The following is a 17,796-nucleotide window of genomic DNA, read 5'->3' on the forward strand; positions in this document are numbered from 1 at the left end:
TATATCCCATCAAAATACAAGTTGCTTGTGAGTAAGATTCTTTTTTAAAAAATTTTTACTGTCAAACTGATGTACAGAGAGGTTACAGTTTCATACGTTAGGCATTGGATACATTTCTTGTACTGTTACCTCCTCCCTCATTCCCCCCTCCCCCTTTCCCTTTCCCCCCATGAGTTGTTCAGTTGATTTACACTAAACAGTTTTGCAAGTATTGCTTTTGTAGTCGTTTGTCTTTTTATCCTGTGTCTCTCGATTTTGGTATTCCCTTTCCCTTTCCTAGTTCTAATACCAGTATACACAGTTTCCAATGTACTCAGATAAGATACAGTGATAATGTAGGTACAACCACAGGAAGGAGATACAAGAGGATCATCAATAATAGAAGCTACGGTTTCACATTGCATGTTGAAAGTAATTACAAAAATGATATAACACTCATTTCCATAACATGGAGTTCATTTCAGTTAGCGTCATCTTATGCATTCATAAGGGCATAATTAGCTAATTAGGCTCTTGTGGTCCTCTGCTGTGACTAGCCTAAACCTGTGCTAATTATTCCCAATGAGGGAAACCATAGAGTCCATGTTTCTTTGGGTCTGGATCAATTCACTTAGTATAATTTTTTCAAGTCCTTCCATTTCCTTATGAATGGGGCAATGTTATTCTTTCTGATAGAGGCATAAAATTCCATTGTGTATATGTACCACATTTTCCTGATCCATTCGTCTACTCAGGGGCATCTGGGTTGGTTCCAAATTCTAGCTATGACAAATTGTGCTGCGATGAACATTGTTGTGCTTGGTGGCTTTAGTGTGTTCTTGTTTGTGGTCTTTTGGGTAGATGCCCAAAAGTGGGCCTGCTAGGTCATAGGGGAGCTCTACGTTTGGCCTTCTGAGGAATCTCCATACTGCTTGCCAGAGTGACTGAACCAGTTTACATTCCCACCAACAATGAAGTAGGGTTCCCTTTTGGCCACATCCCCTCCAACATTTGTTATTGTTAGTTTTCTTGGTATAGGACATTCTTACTGGGGTGAGATGGAATCTCAATGTTGTTTTGATTTGCATTTCTTTTATGGCCAATAATGTAGAGCACTTTTTCATATGTCTCTTGGCCATTCTCATTTCCTCTTCAGAGAAGTCTCTTTTTAAGTCTTTAGCCCACTTGATGAGGGGCCTATTGGTTCTTTGCGGTTTTGTTTTGGAGGAAGGTAATTTTTTTAGTTCTGCATATATTTTAGATATGAGGCCTTTGTCCATTGTATGGCCGGTAAAGATCTTTTCCCAATCTGTGGGCTTTCTTTTTATCTTGTGAGCTATGTCCTTTGCCCTGCAGAAGCTCTGCAGTTTGATGCAGTCCCATTTGTCCATCCATTCTTTGATTTGTCGCATTTCTGGGTCTGTGTTAAGGAAGTTCCATCCTGTGCCAAGGAGCCCAAGTGTTTGTCCTACTCCTTCCTTTAGTGTTTTCAGGGTATCTGTTTTAATTTCAAGGTCTTTAATCCATTTGGAATTGATTTGGGTGCAGGGTGATATATAAGGATCTAGTTTTAGTTTGTTGCATGTGTTGAACCAGTTTTGGCAACACCATTTGTTAAAGAGGCTATCTTTCTTCCAGACTATTTTTTTAGCTATTTTATGAAAGATTAAGTAGGCATAGTTTTGTGGGTTCATTTCTGGGTCTTCAATTCTGTCCCATTGGTCTTCAGGCCTGTTCTGGTGCCAGTACCCAGCTGTTTTTATTACTATAGCTTTATAATACAGTTTGAAGTTTGGTATTGTAATTCCCCCAGCACTGTTCTTTCTGCTTAGGATTGTTTTTGCTATTCTAGGTCTTTTATTGTTCCATATGAATTTCTGGATTATAGGGTTGTTTGGTTTTTGGGTTTTTTTTTTTTTTTTTTTTTTTTTTTGGCCAGTCCTGGGGCTTAGACTCAGGACCTGAGCACTGTCCCTGGCTTCTTTTTGCTCAAGGCTAGCACTCAGCCACTTTTGTCACAGCGCCACTTCTGGCCATTTTTCTGTATATGTGGTGCTGGGGAGTCGAACCCAGGGCCTCATGTATACGAGGCAAGCACTCTTGCCACTAGGCCATATCCCCAGCCCCATGAGCAATATTCTTGTATTTTGTTCTCCATTGAGTCTTCAAGGACTCAAATAGCACATGGCATAGTAAAAATGCTTAGAAAATACTGGAATGAATGAATGAATACATATCTTACTCAGATCTATTAAAATTTCAAATCCTAGAGGAATTGGCAGAGGGCTCACACATGAGAGCAGCAGGAGATTCAAATACCTAGGGATTATGAGAGAAACTAATATAGAATATATATATACATATACATATGTGTGTGTGCCCAATACTGTGTATGTTTGTGTGAGCAGAGATAAAGTATAAATTGGTCCAGTCCCAAATGTGAGCATTTTGAATAGAGAAAAGGAAAGGAGAAAGAGCAGCATGGTACTATTCTGTTTTGTCACATTGAAGACTCTTGTAATTTAGAAATAGGATGGGGTTAAATATTTATTTGTACAACTGTATATATAAAAGAAGTATTTGAGGTGACCAAAAACAAAAAAATTTTAAGAACCTTAAAGTCCCATAATTGGGCCTAAATAATAGGTATATTCAAATAGAGTCGAAGACCAAGATTTGAAGACCAAGATTTGAGACTATGTAACATGAGGCTGGGAGAAGGGAAGAGAAAGCTTGGGATTAACTAGCTCTGCTAGAAAACCTAACTTTTCTAATTTATATCCTAATATAACTTTTGAATACTTAGCAGATAAGAGGAAAATAAATTGTGTGATAAAGGTGTCAGTAAGAATGAAGTCCTAAATCCCAAAGTTAATCAGTAGAAAAAGTTAGAGAATTAGGGCTGGCAAGTGACCTAGCAGCAGTGGACTGCTAGCCTAGTAAGTCCAAGGCCCTTCAAAAACAAAACTAACAAGACAGCACTTCAGAAATAACATGGGGAATTGCTAGCACTTGGACTAATTTGTCATCTTGTGGCTAGTGCTCTCAAGCACTACCCTACTATAGCAGGAGATGGTGTCTAGGAACATTTCTTTGGATATGACAAACTGTCTCTTAAAAATATTAAAGCAGCACTTGTTCAATAATGGTAGCTTTTGCAGATTCTCATCTTAACATAGTTTAAGGTATTCCTGTTCAAATGATTTCCACTTTGCTTGTTTTTGGATAGAGTTTTGATCCTTCTAGAGATTTACAAATTGATTTTTGCTTATTTTAGTTTCAGCCTATGGGGACTGTATGCCGAGAAGCGGTGAATGATTGTGATATTCGTGAAACATGCTCAGGAAATTCAAGCCAGGTAATTTCCAGAATGTTCACTCTAAATCCCATTAGAAAAACTGGGGATATATTTAGTGTACTGACCCTCCCCACTTTCCCACCGGGAGAAGTGTAAATGGACAAGATGCACCTCTTTCACATCATCTCTCATTTCTCACTATCTTTTTATTTTTCATGAATTTAAGTTTTAAAAGTCAAAGCTCAAACAGATGCTCAGCGTAATTTTGTGTTGATAAACAAAACTCAGACTGCATTTATACCTTAAATATATTTTCTTTTCTTTTTTATGTTCTTTCCTTTAGTTCTTTCCTTCTTGTTCTTCCCTTTCTTCCTTTGCTTCTTTTCTTTCCTATGGATTGGAATCTTTTGCCTCCTAAGCAAATGGTTTCCCACTAATAAATAAATATATATATACATATATTCATATGTACATATATGCTATATTGCCAGCCCTTAGCTGTTATTTTTAGACATGGATTCTTTTAGACATGGATTTACTGTGTAGATCAAGCTGGTCTCCAACTTAATTCTCCTGCCTCTCCCTCCCAAGGGGTGGGATTACAAGTGTGTCCCATCACCCTTGGCTCAAAGGCATTTTCTTTTTCTCCACTTAGTAAAGAAGAAACAGACTCGCTTCATCTGGCTGAATCAAGAGTCAGCTGAAGTGTATAGATAGACCTGGAGAGTTCTTGGTCTCAAGAGAGGATTTTTTTCTTTCTCTTGACTTACTTATCTGATATCACTATCTCACCTCAACCATTAATCACTTTCCTTGAGTTTACTAGCATTTTGTCTACATAAACTTGCTGGGGAAATTGGAAATGGATGAGAGTTCACAGGTTTCACAATGATCAGTCCTCACTTTGCATGGTTGTGTGAACTGTAGAAAATGTCCACGCAACCTGTGCTGCTCACTATTTAGGAGGTGGATATCAGAGGACTGAAGTTGAAGAACAGCTCAACCATTCCATCTCAACCATTGGCTGGGTGTAGTGCCATACTCCTGTCATCCAAGTGACACAGGAAGGCATAAGTAGGAAGATTGAAACTCAGGCAAACATGGGCACAAAGTAGATCCTGCCTCTAAAATAACCAATGGCTGGGAGCCAGTAGTTCACACCTGTACTCCTAGCTACTCAGGAAGCTGAGATCTGAGAATCAAGGTTTGAAGCCAGTCCCAGCAGAAAAGTCCATGAGAATTTTAGCTCCAGTTAACCACCAGAAAACTGAAAGTGGCACTGTGGCTCAAAGTGGTAGAGGCTAGCCTTGAGTGGAGACAGTTCAAGGACAGTACCCAGGCCCTGAGTTCAAGTCGCATGATCAACAGAATAAAAAAGAAATAACGAATGGAAAAAGTGGTAGGATGCCTGACTAGGAAGTATGAGTTCAGTTTCCAGTACTGAAAAACAAAAACAAAAAATTGACCATGCAAGCAGAAACCATGAGACATAGTTTTTTCAGAAATTATGGTTATGCTAAGATTTAAAAAAAAGTTCTCAAACTATTAAAAACTTTTTATCACTGTTTTTAAATATATAAGGTAATGAAAATGAAACTAATATTTAGCATACTCTAAATTGAAACCAAAACATTGAAAGTTAAAGTATTTGACTTGTTTCTAAAATATGTATCAGCAACAGTTTGAACTGTGCTTTTATCTTCTTGTATACCTTGATTTTGTGCTGAATTTTTTTTCCTGGTTTGATGATTGATGTATTAGTGTGAAGCAAGTGCTATTAAGTATATCATTCACTGAGACTACTGTGGTCAATATTTTTCATTTGCTGCTATGTAGCAAATATTTTACCACAAGTATATTCATATATTGGGGGAAAACACACCAACTGTTGTTTCCTCTTGCTGTCTCTGGATCTTCTGTTTTGATTTATAGATAGTTAATGGGACTAGGTTTATCAGACATAATTTAAAAATATCAGAACTTTAAAGAGATTATTAGCTCAGCCTGATACTTTGTTCTGTACTTGGCTGCTTTATAGCTTGTTTTCTTTTCCTAGTGTGCCCCTAATATTCATAAAATGGATGGATATTCATGCGATGGTGTTCAGGTAGGAATTTCATTTTACTCTGTAGATTTTTCCTGTGGTACCAGAATGAGAGAAATACTGGAATGTTATCAAACAGAGAAGGACAGTTTAAATGTTTAATAATCAGATCTGATGATAAAAGGCTTTTTATAATATATTTTGCATTATATATTTGTTTTCCCATAGTTTTATTAGCATCAATTATTTGTACAAGGGAGAGGCAGTTCATTTTGACATGATCATATGGGCATCCAACATACCTTGATAAAGCTCACTCCTTCTGTCTTTTTCCCTCATCTGCATAATCCTTCTCTTTTTTAACTAGTCATTCTGTCTTTTTTCAGTTGTCTGCCATAGGAAGTAATTGCACCCTTCCTAGGTATTTGTTTTTCCATTGTAGGGAATTTGCTTTGGAGGAAGATGTAAAACCAGGGACAGACAATGCAAATACATCTGGGGGCAAAGTAAGTAAATAGTGTGGCTTGATTGTTTTTAAAGAAGGTGTCCAGTGGATTTCATAAGGGCAGTTGATTGGAAGTAAATAAATTTATGTCTAGGGACTTCTCAAAGCTACCATAGGTCTTAGCTGGAGTACTTTTCTGGAAATTAGAGCCTTTGGAGAGAACACAGCTCCACACTTCTTGGCTAGTTGGAAGTGCCTGTGGATGAAACAGAAAGTCCCTTTGCTGCCAGGCATTTGAACCCAAGCCAGGCTACATAGCTTGGCAAATAGAACAAACCTGATTTCAGCTCCTCAACTGAGTGTCTCAGGACAAACTTGCATATCCATAGGGAAGGACAGGGGGATGGAAGAGAGAGGAATCTTTCACTTAGACCTCACAATTTTAGTGAGAGTAGCTTTTCCTCCACAACCTTCTTCTTTCTTAAATTCTAGTTAGATTTTCTACTTATAGGTGACTTGGTTTTTGTTTTTTTTTAAGAGGTTAAATAATTTATTCTGTGTCACACTGGTACCAAGGGGCAGAGCCTAAGCTTGAACTCCAAATGGCCTGCCTTTACACATGCTCATTTTACACTGCTTGCTTCTGTCTAACAGAAGACAGTGCTGTGGGAGTCTTGCTCTCCAGTCAGGCAGCTTATGGGCATGTGCTCAGTTCTACCAGCATGACTCTTCTCCTTGGCTCCAGCCAGCAGCAACTCAGTAAGTGGAAGTTGAGGGTTATTGTTTCCAGGACTTCAGTTCAGCACATCTACTCTTCTCATGGCCTCTCTCAGTCTCTATCTTTGTTTCCATAAAAGGAAAAGGGAATTTCAGTTAGTGTTAAACTTGTTTTTGTTTTATTTTTTTAAATTTTAATCAAGAATTAATCTGGGTTCCTTGTGATATTTCAGAACATGCATTGTAGAATGATCAATCATGCTAATTAACATATCTGTCACCTGAAACCTCATTTATGTGTGGTGAGAACGTTTAAAGTTACAGGTGACTTGCTGAGGCAGTTTTTCTTTATCAGAAAGAATTTTTAATGTTATTACTTGTCAAGGAACAATATATATCATTCATATTTAAATAACATTATTGAAATTATACTATATTGATATTTTCCCCAAAGCTATTATTGGCAAAAAAAGTTTTGAGAGAGGTTTTCATTCTAAATTCTTGTTTTATTCCTTTTATTTCTTTTTGGAGATACTGTCTTATAATACAGCCCCAAATGGTCTCAAATTCTCAATCCTCCAGCCTCAGCCTCCTGTGTGCTGGGATTGCAGCTATGTGCCACCATTCCTAGCTAGTACTAAACTGTTTTAGAAGGTATTTTGTATTAGAAAAAAACTATAAAATTACAAAAATCCTTACATGTAATGTGTATTGGCTATAAATCCTTAGGACAGGAAATACATGCTTTCTTAATGTAGAAGTATTGAGTTGGGGAGGAAAACTAGGTATGCAGGCTTGTATTTCTTAGCAAAGAGATAAAGATTTTATTACCTCCATTTGATGAAACTAAGAAGAAATGAAACTAGCAACATAGTTGTAGTTTAATGTACAGAAATTGAGAATTCTTTATCTAAATGTTTGGTACTAGAAGTATTATCAGTTTTGGATTTTTAGTTATTTAAGGATACGTGAATATAGATAATCAAAAAAGTTAGGGATGGGACTCAAATCTAACACAAAATTCTTTTACATGCCCTATAAACTTTATACACATGGCCTGAAGGTAGTTATGTATATTTTTAGTGAAAGTACATTTTGACTGTGACTTATCACATTAGATCAGGAATTTTCCACTGTGACATCATATTGGTGCTCAAAATTTTTGGAGCATTTAAGATTTCAAGGTACTGTGAATGTTCACTTGGTTCCAACTGTTATTCTTTGGTTAGTTAGCTGAAATTATTCTGTTGTAACTCGTAGATAACTCTATCAACCTACCCTGGCCTCAGAAAAGATTCAATCTTGTCTAAAGGCAAAATGAAGTTGTTCTTATTAGCTTTTAAGAATTAATAGGCAAAGTAGAAGTTATAACACCATTTCTTGAATCCAGTCAAATTGTGTACATTTTTTGATTAATGAAGTTTTCTGAGCACTGAGATTAAAGCTCACTCAAGAAGCTGTTTAATAGCATCATTCCTAGTTTTAGCAAAAATTCTTATTTTTATGCTAATGTATAACCTAAATCACATTAGAGATCTAAATATATTTGTTTTCCAAATGAACAGTCATGAAAAATGTACCTGAGCCATGAATATTTATGATATAAGAAAGAGAATTTTGAAAACCATGGGTACATGTTTTGGGTTTTAACATTGATAACTGGTTTGCAAGAAGACAAAAAAAGGAGTCCTTAAATTGCAATTTTCCTCAATTGCAAACCTTTTGAAACTCACATGTTACTTCCAGTGTTGACAGAAAGTTTTCTTCTGCTTCAGAGGTGACAGCATCAGACAAATACTGCTATGAGAAACTGAATATCGAGGGGACTGAGAAGGGAAACTGTGGGAAAGACAAAGATACCTGGATACAGTGCAACAAGAGGTGAGGCCAACCAGTGCTTAGCCTAGAGTTCATCTGTCAGTCAACCACAAGTGCAAATGCTGAGGGACCAGGATGTTCTTGTTTTCTATAGTCAACAAAGAATGACCTACCTGCTCCCTTTACCAATTCCCTAGACTCCAGCTTTGACATGTACTGGATCTCGCTACTAAGGTTAAGCTGTTATATATTTAGAAGTTTATATATAAAAGTTATGTATTTGTTTTCCAAATATAAACTTTCAACATATATGTAACTTTCTCACATAGAGATCAGCTCCCAGCAACTCAAGAGCAGTGGACAATAAAGCCACCAGAATACATTCTCACTGCTGTTAAAAAAAAAAAATCAGTGGGCCCTGCTCTGAAATTTACCCCTTGTTCTTACCAAAGATCTGTGATTTGTTCTGAGTAGAAGTCTCAGAATATTTGTACGTTTTTTCAAAATCTAAACTATGGTCACTATTCACATTTGTTACCCCACCATTACATTCCTTCCTTCCTTCATTTAACTCAGTTAATTTCAAAATGATACATGATAATATAATTTTGAAATGATACATGAAATTGATACATAGCCCAGGCTGAATTCACATTTGGGATTCTCCTGCCATAGCATCCCACGTGCTAGGAGTCATCATCTATCTTTAATCAATCTCATTTATTTTCATTCCTTTTGTCCCATTATACCTATATTAACTCTCTATTAGTTAATGATTCTTTGTTTGTTTGCTATCAGCCTCTAGCATACTTCCACCAGAATAACCTTCTGAGTCATTTTGATTCCATCAATTCTTTAACTGTCTTTTCTTTTCTTTTTTTTTCCATTCCTCTGATCCTGTAGTTCTAACTCTGGGTTTGGGTGCTCTCCTTGAGCTCATTTTCTAAAATTAAAAAAAAAATGTTGCTCAGCACCACTGCCAGATAAAATTGGAGACAAGAACCTCTCAGACTTTCCTTCCCAGGCTAGCAATGAACCACTATCCTCAGATCTCAACCTCCTGAGTTACTAGGATTACAGGCATGAGTCACCAGTGCCCCGCCTTTGTTTAAGTTTCACTCAACATTCATTGGGTACACCAGGTTTTCAGTTTATTAAAACTTGAGTAAGGGCTGGGGATATGGCCTAGTGGCAAGAGTGCCTGCCTCATATACATGAGGCCTTGGGTTCGATTCCCCAGCACCACATATGTAGAAAACGGCCAGAAGTGGCGCTGTGGCTCAAGTGGCAGAGTGCTAGCCTTGAGCAAAAAGAAGCCAGGGACAGTGCTCAGCCCCTGAGTTCAAGCCCCAGGACTGGCAAAATAAATAAAAAAATAAAACTTGAGTAAGCTTGGAGGCTTGATCTTTTCAGAAGTCCTCTCATTTTATGGATGAAGAAATGGTGGTACAGTCAATGAATTTGCACAAAGTCACTGTAACTGAAATGTATTCAAAATAAAATTAAAGCAGTCTGACTTTAGAACCCTTTCCCTGCTGAATGTCAATAACACAAATACAAGTTTAGGAATCTTAGCATCTCCCATAACTTGTGCCAAACTACATACTTTGAACATTTCTTTTCAGCTTCACAGTCTAACAAACCTTGCTTTCCTTAACGCGTACATTATTATGTCCTATCTTCATATCTCTGTTTGTGCCATTCATTCCTCAGATACAACCTTTACACCCACACCACCACCAGGGAAAAACTTACCCATTCTTTTCTTGATTTATTCTAGAAATGAATCATATCTTTCTTCTGAACTCCCATAGGGTATTGTGGTAGTCTTCTGGTCTTATCCTCTTTATTTCATAATAGTTTATAGATGTAATTTTTCTTCTCATTCAGAGTATGATTTCCAGGAGGATAAAGGCCTTGTTCAATTTCACTTATATATTCTAAATTACTAAGCAAGATTTATTTATATGAGTGAAATTATAAAGAATCTTTTTTTTTTTTTTTTGGCCAGTCCTGGGCCTTGGACTCAGGGCCTGAGCACTGTCCCTGGCTTCCTTTTGCTCAAGGCTAGCACTCTGCCACTTGAGCCACAGCGCCACTTCTGGCCGTTTTCTGTATATGTGGTGCTGGGGAATCGAACCCAGGGCCTCATGTATACGAGGCAAGCTCTCTTGCTACTATGCCATATCCCCAGCCCCAAGAATCTTGACTGAATATCTCTTCTGTTTGGAAAAAGCATTTTTGTTCACAAAATATAAAAATAATATATTCTGGAATTAATTTTTAAGAAGTTAATTAATGTATTTTTACATTTGTAATAAACATTGGCTGTTTTATCTAGTTATTAAAGTCTGGTATGTCCATATATAATCTTGCTAGTCTGCTAGTCAGGTTTTATAACATATTTTAAAATATGTTTATTATTACCTATCAGTAATTAAAATGTGTTTGAAGTTAAGGATATGTAAAGTAGTATTTAATACCAGTAATTGTTTTTTTTTTACAAATCAAACTAGAAACATCTGCAATAGTAAGGAAAATTATACATTTTTAACGGGGTAGTGAGCCTTTGAAGTTGAGAATCTATTCAATATAAGCAATGTATACTCTCTTATTCTAGGAGATGAGTTGCAGAAATATCTATCAAAGGCTACTCACTCGTTTCTCAAATACTAAAAAAGCAATCTATTACAGGCAAAGAGATTTTGATAGAAAGGAATTTTATCAGATACATTACTTTTGTTTAAATACTTGAACTAACTGGCAATAAAGGAAAAACTAAAACAGTTTGGATTTAGCTGCACCTGCAAGAGTTTCAGAAAAGATGTTTTTTCAGAGCAGGGAACCAACTAAAACTGAGCTTACATTTATTTAATTTTGCTTGGCATATTATTAGGTGACATAGTTGATGGAAGCACATTCTAAACTGAGAGATAATTGTCATTCCAAATGTCTATGGCTTGTTATGTCTTTGGGGAAAGAGGAAATGAGAATAACGGGTACTCTTTTAACACAGGGATGTACTTTGTGGTTTCCTTTTGTGTACACATATTGGCAACATCCCAAGGCTTGGAGAACTAGATGGTGAAATCACATCCACTTTAGTTGTGCAGCAGGGAAGAACATTAAACTGCAGGTAATTATCAAATTGTTACATGAGAAACTCTATCATCTATCTTTCCCGAAATGCAGTTTAGGACTACCTCTGCTCTCAGTTTCTTTGTATAATAAGCCGAAGTATTAGGTAATCAATCACTTTGAGATAATTGAGTAAATCCTAATGGAAAAGAGATAAAAGACAGCGAGCATCAGCTGAATGTAGTATATTAGGTAGTTATGGATATGATATTTTGTTCAGTAAAATCCTACAAGGTTTAGTGTGCACTTTCTTCTTATTAAGAAAATGGCAACTTCTGAGTGAAGTCAGTCAGTTAGATGTTTCCATCTTCTTTGGTTCCTTTCTCAATCAAATCCCATCAAACTTACATAATATTAAGAATTCAGATACCTATGAAAAATACAGAAATGGAGACAAAAATAACATATTGAAGAAAATAATCCCAAATTTTTCAAGGAGCATGAAAAAAAATAAATACATAGGAATTAAAAGTGGTTCAAAACTTACTGACAAGACCCCTGGTAATAAGAAGAAATAGATGAAATTATTTAAAAATTAGAATTTTATAGAAAATATCAGCTCTAACTTGAAATTAGTAAGAATATTTAAAGACTTTTTAACGTTCAAATATTTCCAAAGTTTGTGCTTCTATAGTGCAACAGCAATATTCACAATACGATATGTTGGAAATTAACTGTACAACTTGGGAGTGGGTGGGTGAAGGGAAGGGCAAGTGGGATAAAAATGAGAGAAGAGGTAACAAGTTTGGCAAGAAATGTACTCACTACCGTACATATATAACTGTAACCCCTCAGTACCTTACCTTCACAATAAAATTAAATTTAAAAAAGTGTGTGCTCCTGGGCTGGAAATATGGCCTAGTGGCAAAACGTGCTCGCTTCATATACATGAAGCCCTGGGTTCGATTCCTCAGCACCACATATATAGAAAATGGCCAGAGGTGGTGCTGTGGCTCAAGTGCCAGAGTGCTGGCCTTGAGCAAAAAGAGGCCAGGGACAGTACTCAGGCCCTGAGTTCAAGCCCCAGGACTGGCAAACAAACAAACAAACAAACAAAGTGTGTGCTCCTAAACGCTCTCCAAGGAAGCTACTAGAAATTGTGCTCCACAAAAATGGAAGAGTAAACCAAAGAAGGGAAAAGCAAAAGAGAAAAAAACAAGATATATATATATATATATATATATACACACACATATATATATGTAGACAGTATAATTCAAATTGATAATGAAATCTAAGATTTCATTGATAATGAAAATCTAAGATTTACAGGTCTGTTTAAGGTAAAAAAAAATGCAAAACAGAAAGGAGCAAGTCAGAAACTCCAACTTAGCCTCAGATATATTATCAGTGGAGGTTTTGACAGCCAATGGAAAGTTTGGCTTAATTTTGAATTAACAATAAGTTCTTAGCAGGCAAAGAAACTGCAAGAAAATACAAGACTAATCTAAGGGAAAACAAAAAGTACTACAAAAAAACAGAGTTTAATCGTGACAATACTATTTTGTTCAAACAAATAATTTATGTAGTTAATAACAATGTCTATTTCTTTAATTAATTTGACAATTGATTAAATAAAATGTATGATAAAAACATAAAGGAAAGAGGAAAATGTCTAGTCAGTGAAGAAGGAGACAAAAAGATAAGTGATCAAATTTCACATATGGAAGTCAACTGATAACACATAAAGCTGAATCAAACGTAGGCAGAGCCATAATTTAAATATATATATTACAAAGACTCAACATATCCTAAGGAGGATATATTGGTGGAAGATTGCCTTACTGCACCTAAACAATTTATATTTGACTCTGGGTAAATGCATGTTATGATAAAAATAAACGAAATGACTGGAAATTGTTATGCTAGTATTGACTTGGTATCATATATCATACATTGATAATTAATACATATTTTCAATTCTTATCCTGTTTTTGCCTTAATCCTAAAAATGTTGAGGTTGCTGTATTGAATATCTATCTATCTATCTATTTATCTATATCTATCTATCTATCTATCTATCTATCTATCAAATAGATATTCAAGCTTTAGGGGAAGTATAAACCAAAGCTATTCTCATCTTTTTTTTTTTGAAATGCATATGAAAAGTAAAGGCACAAGAATTAAAGGTAGCTTAAAACATATGGGAAACTTAATTATTAAACCAATACTAGTAAAAATATTCATTACATGACTTATGTAACTGTAACCCCTCTGTACATCACCTTTACAGTAAAATTTAAATTATAAAAAGAATTAGATAAAAAATGTAATTGCTTTCTTCAGTTGAGAGTTGGACATGCTCACACTCCTGGATTTTATTAAATAAATAGAAAATGGGTTTTTCAGCATATTCTCAAGATGAATGAATTAAAGGAATCCCAATTTCTTTCAATCCCAATTTACATTTAGTGGTGGGCATGTTAAGCTTGAAGAAGATGTAGATCTTGGCTATGTGGAAGATGGGACACCCTGCGGTCCCCAAATGATGTGCTTAGAACGCAGATGTCTTCCTGTGGCCTCTTTCAACTTCAGTACTTGCTTAAGCAGTAAAGAAGGCACTATTTGTTCAGGGAATGGAGTAAGTATTCATGATCTCGTCATTGGAACTGTTGGTTCCTTTTACCTTCAATGCTAAAATGCCTATTTCTATAATTATAGAAAACAATAGCATTCAAGTTTCTGGTTGGTATGTGAACGTTAATTTCATATCGCTGTTTGATTATTTTTGTTGTATAATCTGAGAAAGTAAAAATAAGAATATATTTTTTCTAAATGAATTCTTCTTTCTTTATTTTAGTATGATCCCATATAATGCCAGTTTTCTACAAGGCGAATTAAACTATAATAAAAATTTTAAGATAGTAAAAATAATTGGGGATGATCACAACATTGAAAGACTGTTGTGATCTGGTGATTGAGCAATGAGAATTGATCAGGAATAACTGCTGTGGTCACAGCTAACCACAGAGCATAAAACCTAGACATTAGAGCAGAATAACCACAAGAAATGATTGGAATTTGAGACTTATTTAATTTTGTTCTTTCAGGTATGTATCAGATAATGTAAGTTCCATATAAATAACTTGGTACATAGGTTCAAGATTCCTCCTCTACTGGGGACAACTTTTTTTGTTGTTGTTGTTATTTTCATTTAAGAATTCCTATGCTGACAAACATTTGCTTGGTTCTTTTTCTTTTCACACATACTATGTTTTCTTTTTCCTGTCTAGATTCTTTGTGTGAATGAATTGTATTATCTGGTTGAGGTAAAGGAGACACATTTTAGAATTATAAACTTGCAATCCTGGTCATTTCATGTAATATTCTTGAGGGATATGCCAAGAATGTATGTAGAGAAATAACTGGTTGTTAGTCTTTACTAACATGATAAAAAGAATGCATACAATTAAGTAGCTCTCCTCCTGTAATGTAGGAGTGAAAAACCACTTTTTGTGGGGATAATGAAAAAGAGCAATAGAATTATTTTTGACCAATAATGTGAAGTAATTATTATGTTTTATTCATAAAAATTAAAATTTGTAATTCAGAGACCAGATTTTTTTCCAATAATTATTGGTTAAATGAGTTAGTAAAAGAGTGATAGATACAAGTACAGCCAGATGGTACATAGCCCCAAGTAATTTATAATAATTAAGCATAACTATTGTATACTATGTAATTTTAACTTATAGTACATCAGCTATATTTATAGGACAAGAAGTGCAGTGAATCTTCTTTATAAGTTATGCATCATAAAGTTGGGTATATGTTTGGAGGCCTCAGATGACTTTGAATCCCAGGTCTGCTTCTTAGTAGCTAACTGACTAGCAATAAGCTTCTTTGTGAATCAGTTTTGTTGCTGAATCCAGGGCTGAAATACAGGGACTTGAGTTCACTTGCTTGGCTTTCTTGATAAGAGCTGGTATTCTACTACTTGAGACACACCTTTTCAGCTATTGAATCTCACAGAGTTTTCTGCTTTGCTTGGCTTCAAATTTTGATCTTCCATATCTCATCCTCCTGAATAGCTAAGATTATAGGTTTGAGTAACTAGTGCCCAGCTTCAGTTTCTTTCCTGTAAAATGAAGATGATAATAGTGCCTGCACTATAGAATTGTTACTAATACTTCAAATGCATTTAGAACAATGTCTGGACATATAGAGTGAATGTTCAATGAATGCTAGCCATGCTATCATTAATCATCACTGTTCACTGGAGTCCCTGTTTGTTCTTGTCACTATCCCACTGGTACCGTCATGTGATATGGAAACTGATGCTTGGAGAAGCCAAGGGGTTGGGCAAAAACTTAATCAGTAATGGCATGGAAACATTTCTAATTCAGACCTTTTGGCTTTAAATTTAATTCTCTTGTTGCATCATGTTTAACCTGTAGCTCCAAATGGATCTATTCATAGTCATATTTAGATTTGAGTATATGTTGTCTTCTGGGAAATTTAATACAGAAACATTCTGCAGCACAAAACTGATTGTAGGACTTGTACAAGTGGAAATCTACTTGTACACTCTCCTACTCCCCTCTCCACTCTGTTGTTTTGAATGATAAGATCCAGGTATAGATTATGCTTGAATTAATAGTGATAAATTATTGTCTTATACTTGTAAAGAATTTTGTCACATTTTATGTGAATTCATTTTCTGTTTTATTTGTAAGAGTAACTCATTGCCATGACCTTGAGGTATAGCTGCTTTCTATGGCTTGGATTGAGTTGTGAGAGTTGTGGCCTTCAGAACTTTTTTTTTTCAGTCAACTGTAGATCCCTGGGCCCTCTTCCTGTATCTTTATTGGACTTCTTTTTGCCTTGTTCTACTTCTTAAAAAGACAACCTTTTTGGCATAAAGACTTCTTCCAAAGAAAAAGAAAATCCTTTGTAGTTGATAATTGATAGGTAATTTAATTTCTGCTTAACTTTTAAATTTTATAACATATAAGTTAATAAAAGTCAAAATAATAATTTCATTTTTTTTAGACATAGATTTGCTCCTTTGTTAAAAGTCATGTTCTCTGCAGGTTACTGGTTAAATCTTTAGAAAAAACATTTTTAGGTTCTACAGTAGTTAGTGTTAAGAAAAAAGTACTAATCATTTTTTCACTATCATCAAACAGTAGCCATATAATACTTAGAAATAAATGTTGATTTTTTTTCATGTCTCTATCACAGAGGCTTGTCACTTACTCTAGCTTGATTTTGCACTTAGGTTTGCAGTAACGAGCTGAAGTGTGTCTGTAACAGGGACTGGATAGGGGCAGACTGCAATATTTACTTCCCTCACAAGGATGATGGAAATGCTGGTATCATTCTGTCTGGCAATGGTAAGCACTTAATCCTATATAATTACACCATTTTTATATGAAAGGAAAAAGAAAAAAGAAGCACTGTGGACATTTTTATTTGGGTTGATTTTATGATAACCAAAATAAATTATGTCTACATAAAAAGGAGTTATACAACTGGGCTTTATCTAGTGACACTGATTATTTTCATTAAATTGTGATTATTTGCCATACTAAATCCACTGACTGAGCTTATTATGTCCTACTTCATAGATTTTTTTCATGTAGAGTTTTTGAAAAAAAGGTAAGTCAAAAGTAACTTAAATTTTATAATTTCCTTCTAAATGGTTCTATGTTTTCTTGGTATCATTGTTTTTCCATCTTTTATTTGATGGCATCCTACTTTGTCAAAAACAGAAAATAGAACTGTGCAAAATGCAGTTGAGCTGAAATTAAAATTGACCCTATGCAAAAAAATAATTTGATGAAAGGGCCAATCAAGATTTACTGTATTCATATTCTACTTTATAAACTACTTAAAGGTAAAAAAATTTAAATAAAAAAATTTAAAAGTCCTGTAGTGGGGAAAAACAATGTGGATTACTTATGGTTGATTTTTCTTTTCTTTGAAAATTTTTTATGCAATGTTAGTTTGATGATTACACAGCTGGGAAAAAAGTTCAGAGAGAGTTTTAAATGATTGATCTTGATTATTTTTTCTGTTGCAGGTGTTGCTGGCACTAATATCATAATAGGGATAATTGCTGGCACCATTTTAGTGCTGGCCCTCATATTAGGAATAACTGCATGGGGTTATAAGTAAGTGGAATGTTCCAATATTATTGCTATAAAATTATATCTTTAAACATTTTGATTAAATGAGAATATGTAGAAAATTCTGTAGCATGGAATAAACATACTTGCACTAAAAGTCATTTTAGCTCAATAGTCGATTGATCTGGGGTGTGGTTCAAGTGGTAGAGTACTTGCCTAGCATGTGCAAGGCTGTGGGATCAATCCCCACTATGGAGAAAAGAGTTGTTGTTTTTTACATTTTTCA

General features: G+C 35.1%; 1 protein-coding gene across 6 annotated transcripts in view; it reads left to right on the plus strand.

Annotated features, from left to right (window-relative positions):
• Adam22 (ADAM metallopeptidase domain 22) overlaps positions 1-17,796 on the plus strand; it is a 195,014-nt gene that overhangs the window by 150,768 nt on the left and 26,450 nt on the right. For all 6 annotated transcript variants that reach the window (XM_048339964.1, XM_048339959.1, XM_048339960.1 and 3 more), the window contains exons 18-25: positions 3,257-3,337; positions 5,334-5,384; positions 5,764-5,827; positions 8,259-8,364; positions 11,318-11,437; positions 13,852-14,020; positions 16,661-16,775; positions 17,465-17,555. In XM_048339964.1, coding sequence (XP_048195921.1) covers positions 3,257-3,337; positions 5,334-5,384; positions 5,764-5,827; positions 8,259-8,364; positions 11,318-11,437; positions 13,852-14,020; positions 16,661-16,775; positions 17,465-17,555 — 797 coding nt within the window. The remainder of the gene's footprint in view (positions 1-3,256; positions 3,338-5,333; positions 5,385-5,763; positions 5,828-8,258; positions 8,365-11,317; positions 11,438-13,851; positions 14,021-16,660; positions 16,776-17,464; positions 17,556-17,796) is intronic.

Source organism: Perognathus longimembris, chromosome 2 (assembly GCF_023159225.1).
Source record: "Perognathus longimembris pacificus isolate PPM17 chromosome 2, ASM2315922v1, whole genome shotgun sequence".
Taxonomy (NCBI): domain Eukaryota; kingdom Metazoa; phylum Chordata; class Mammalia; order Rodentia; family Heteromyidae; genus Perognathus; species Perognathus longimembris.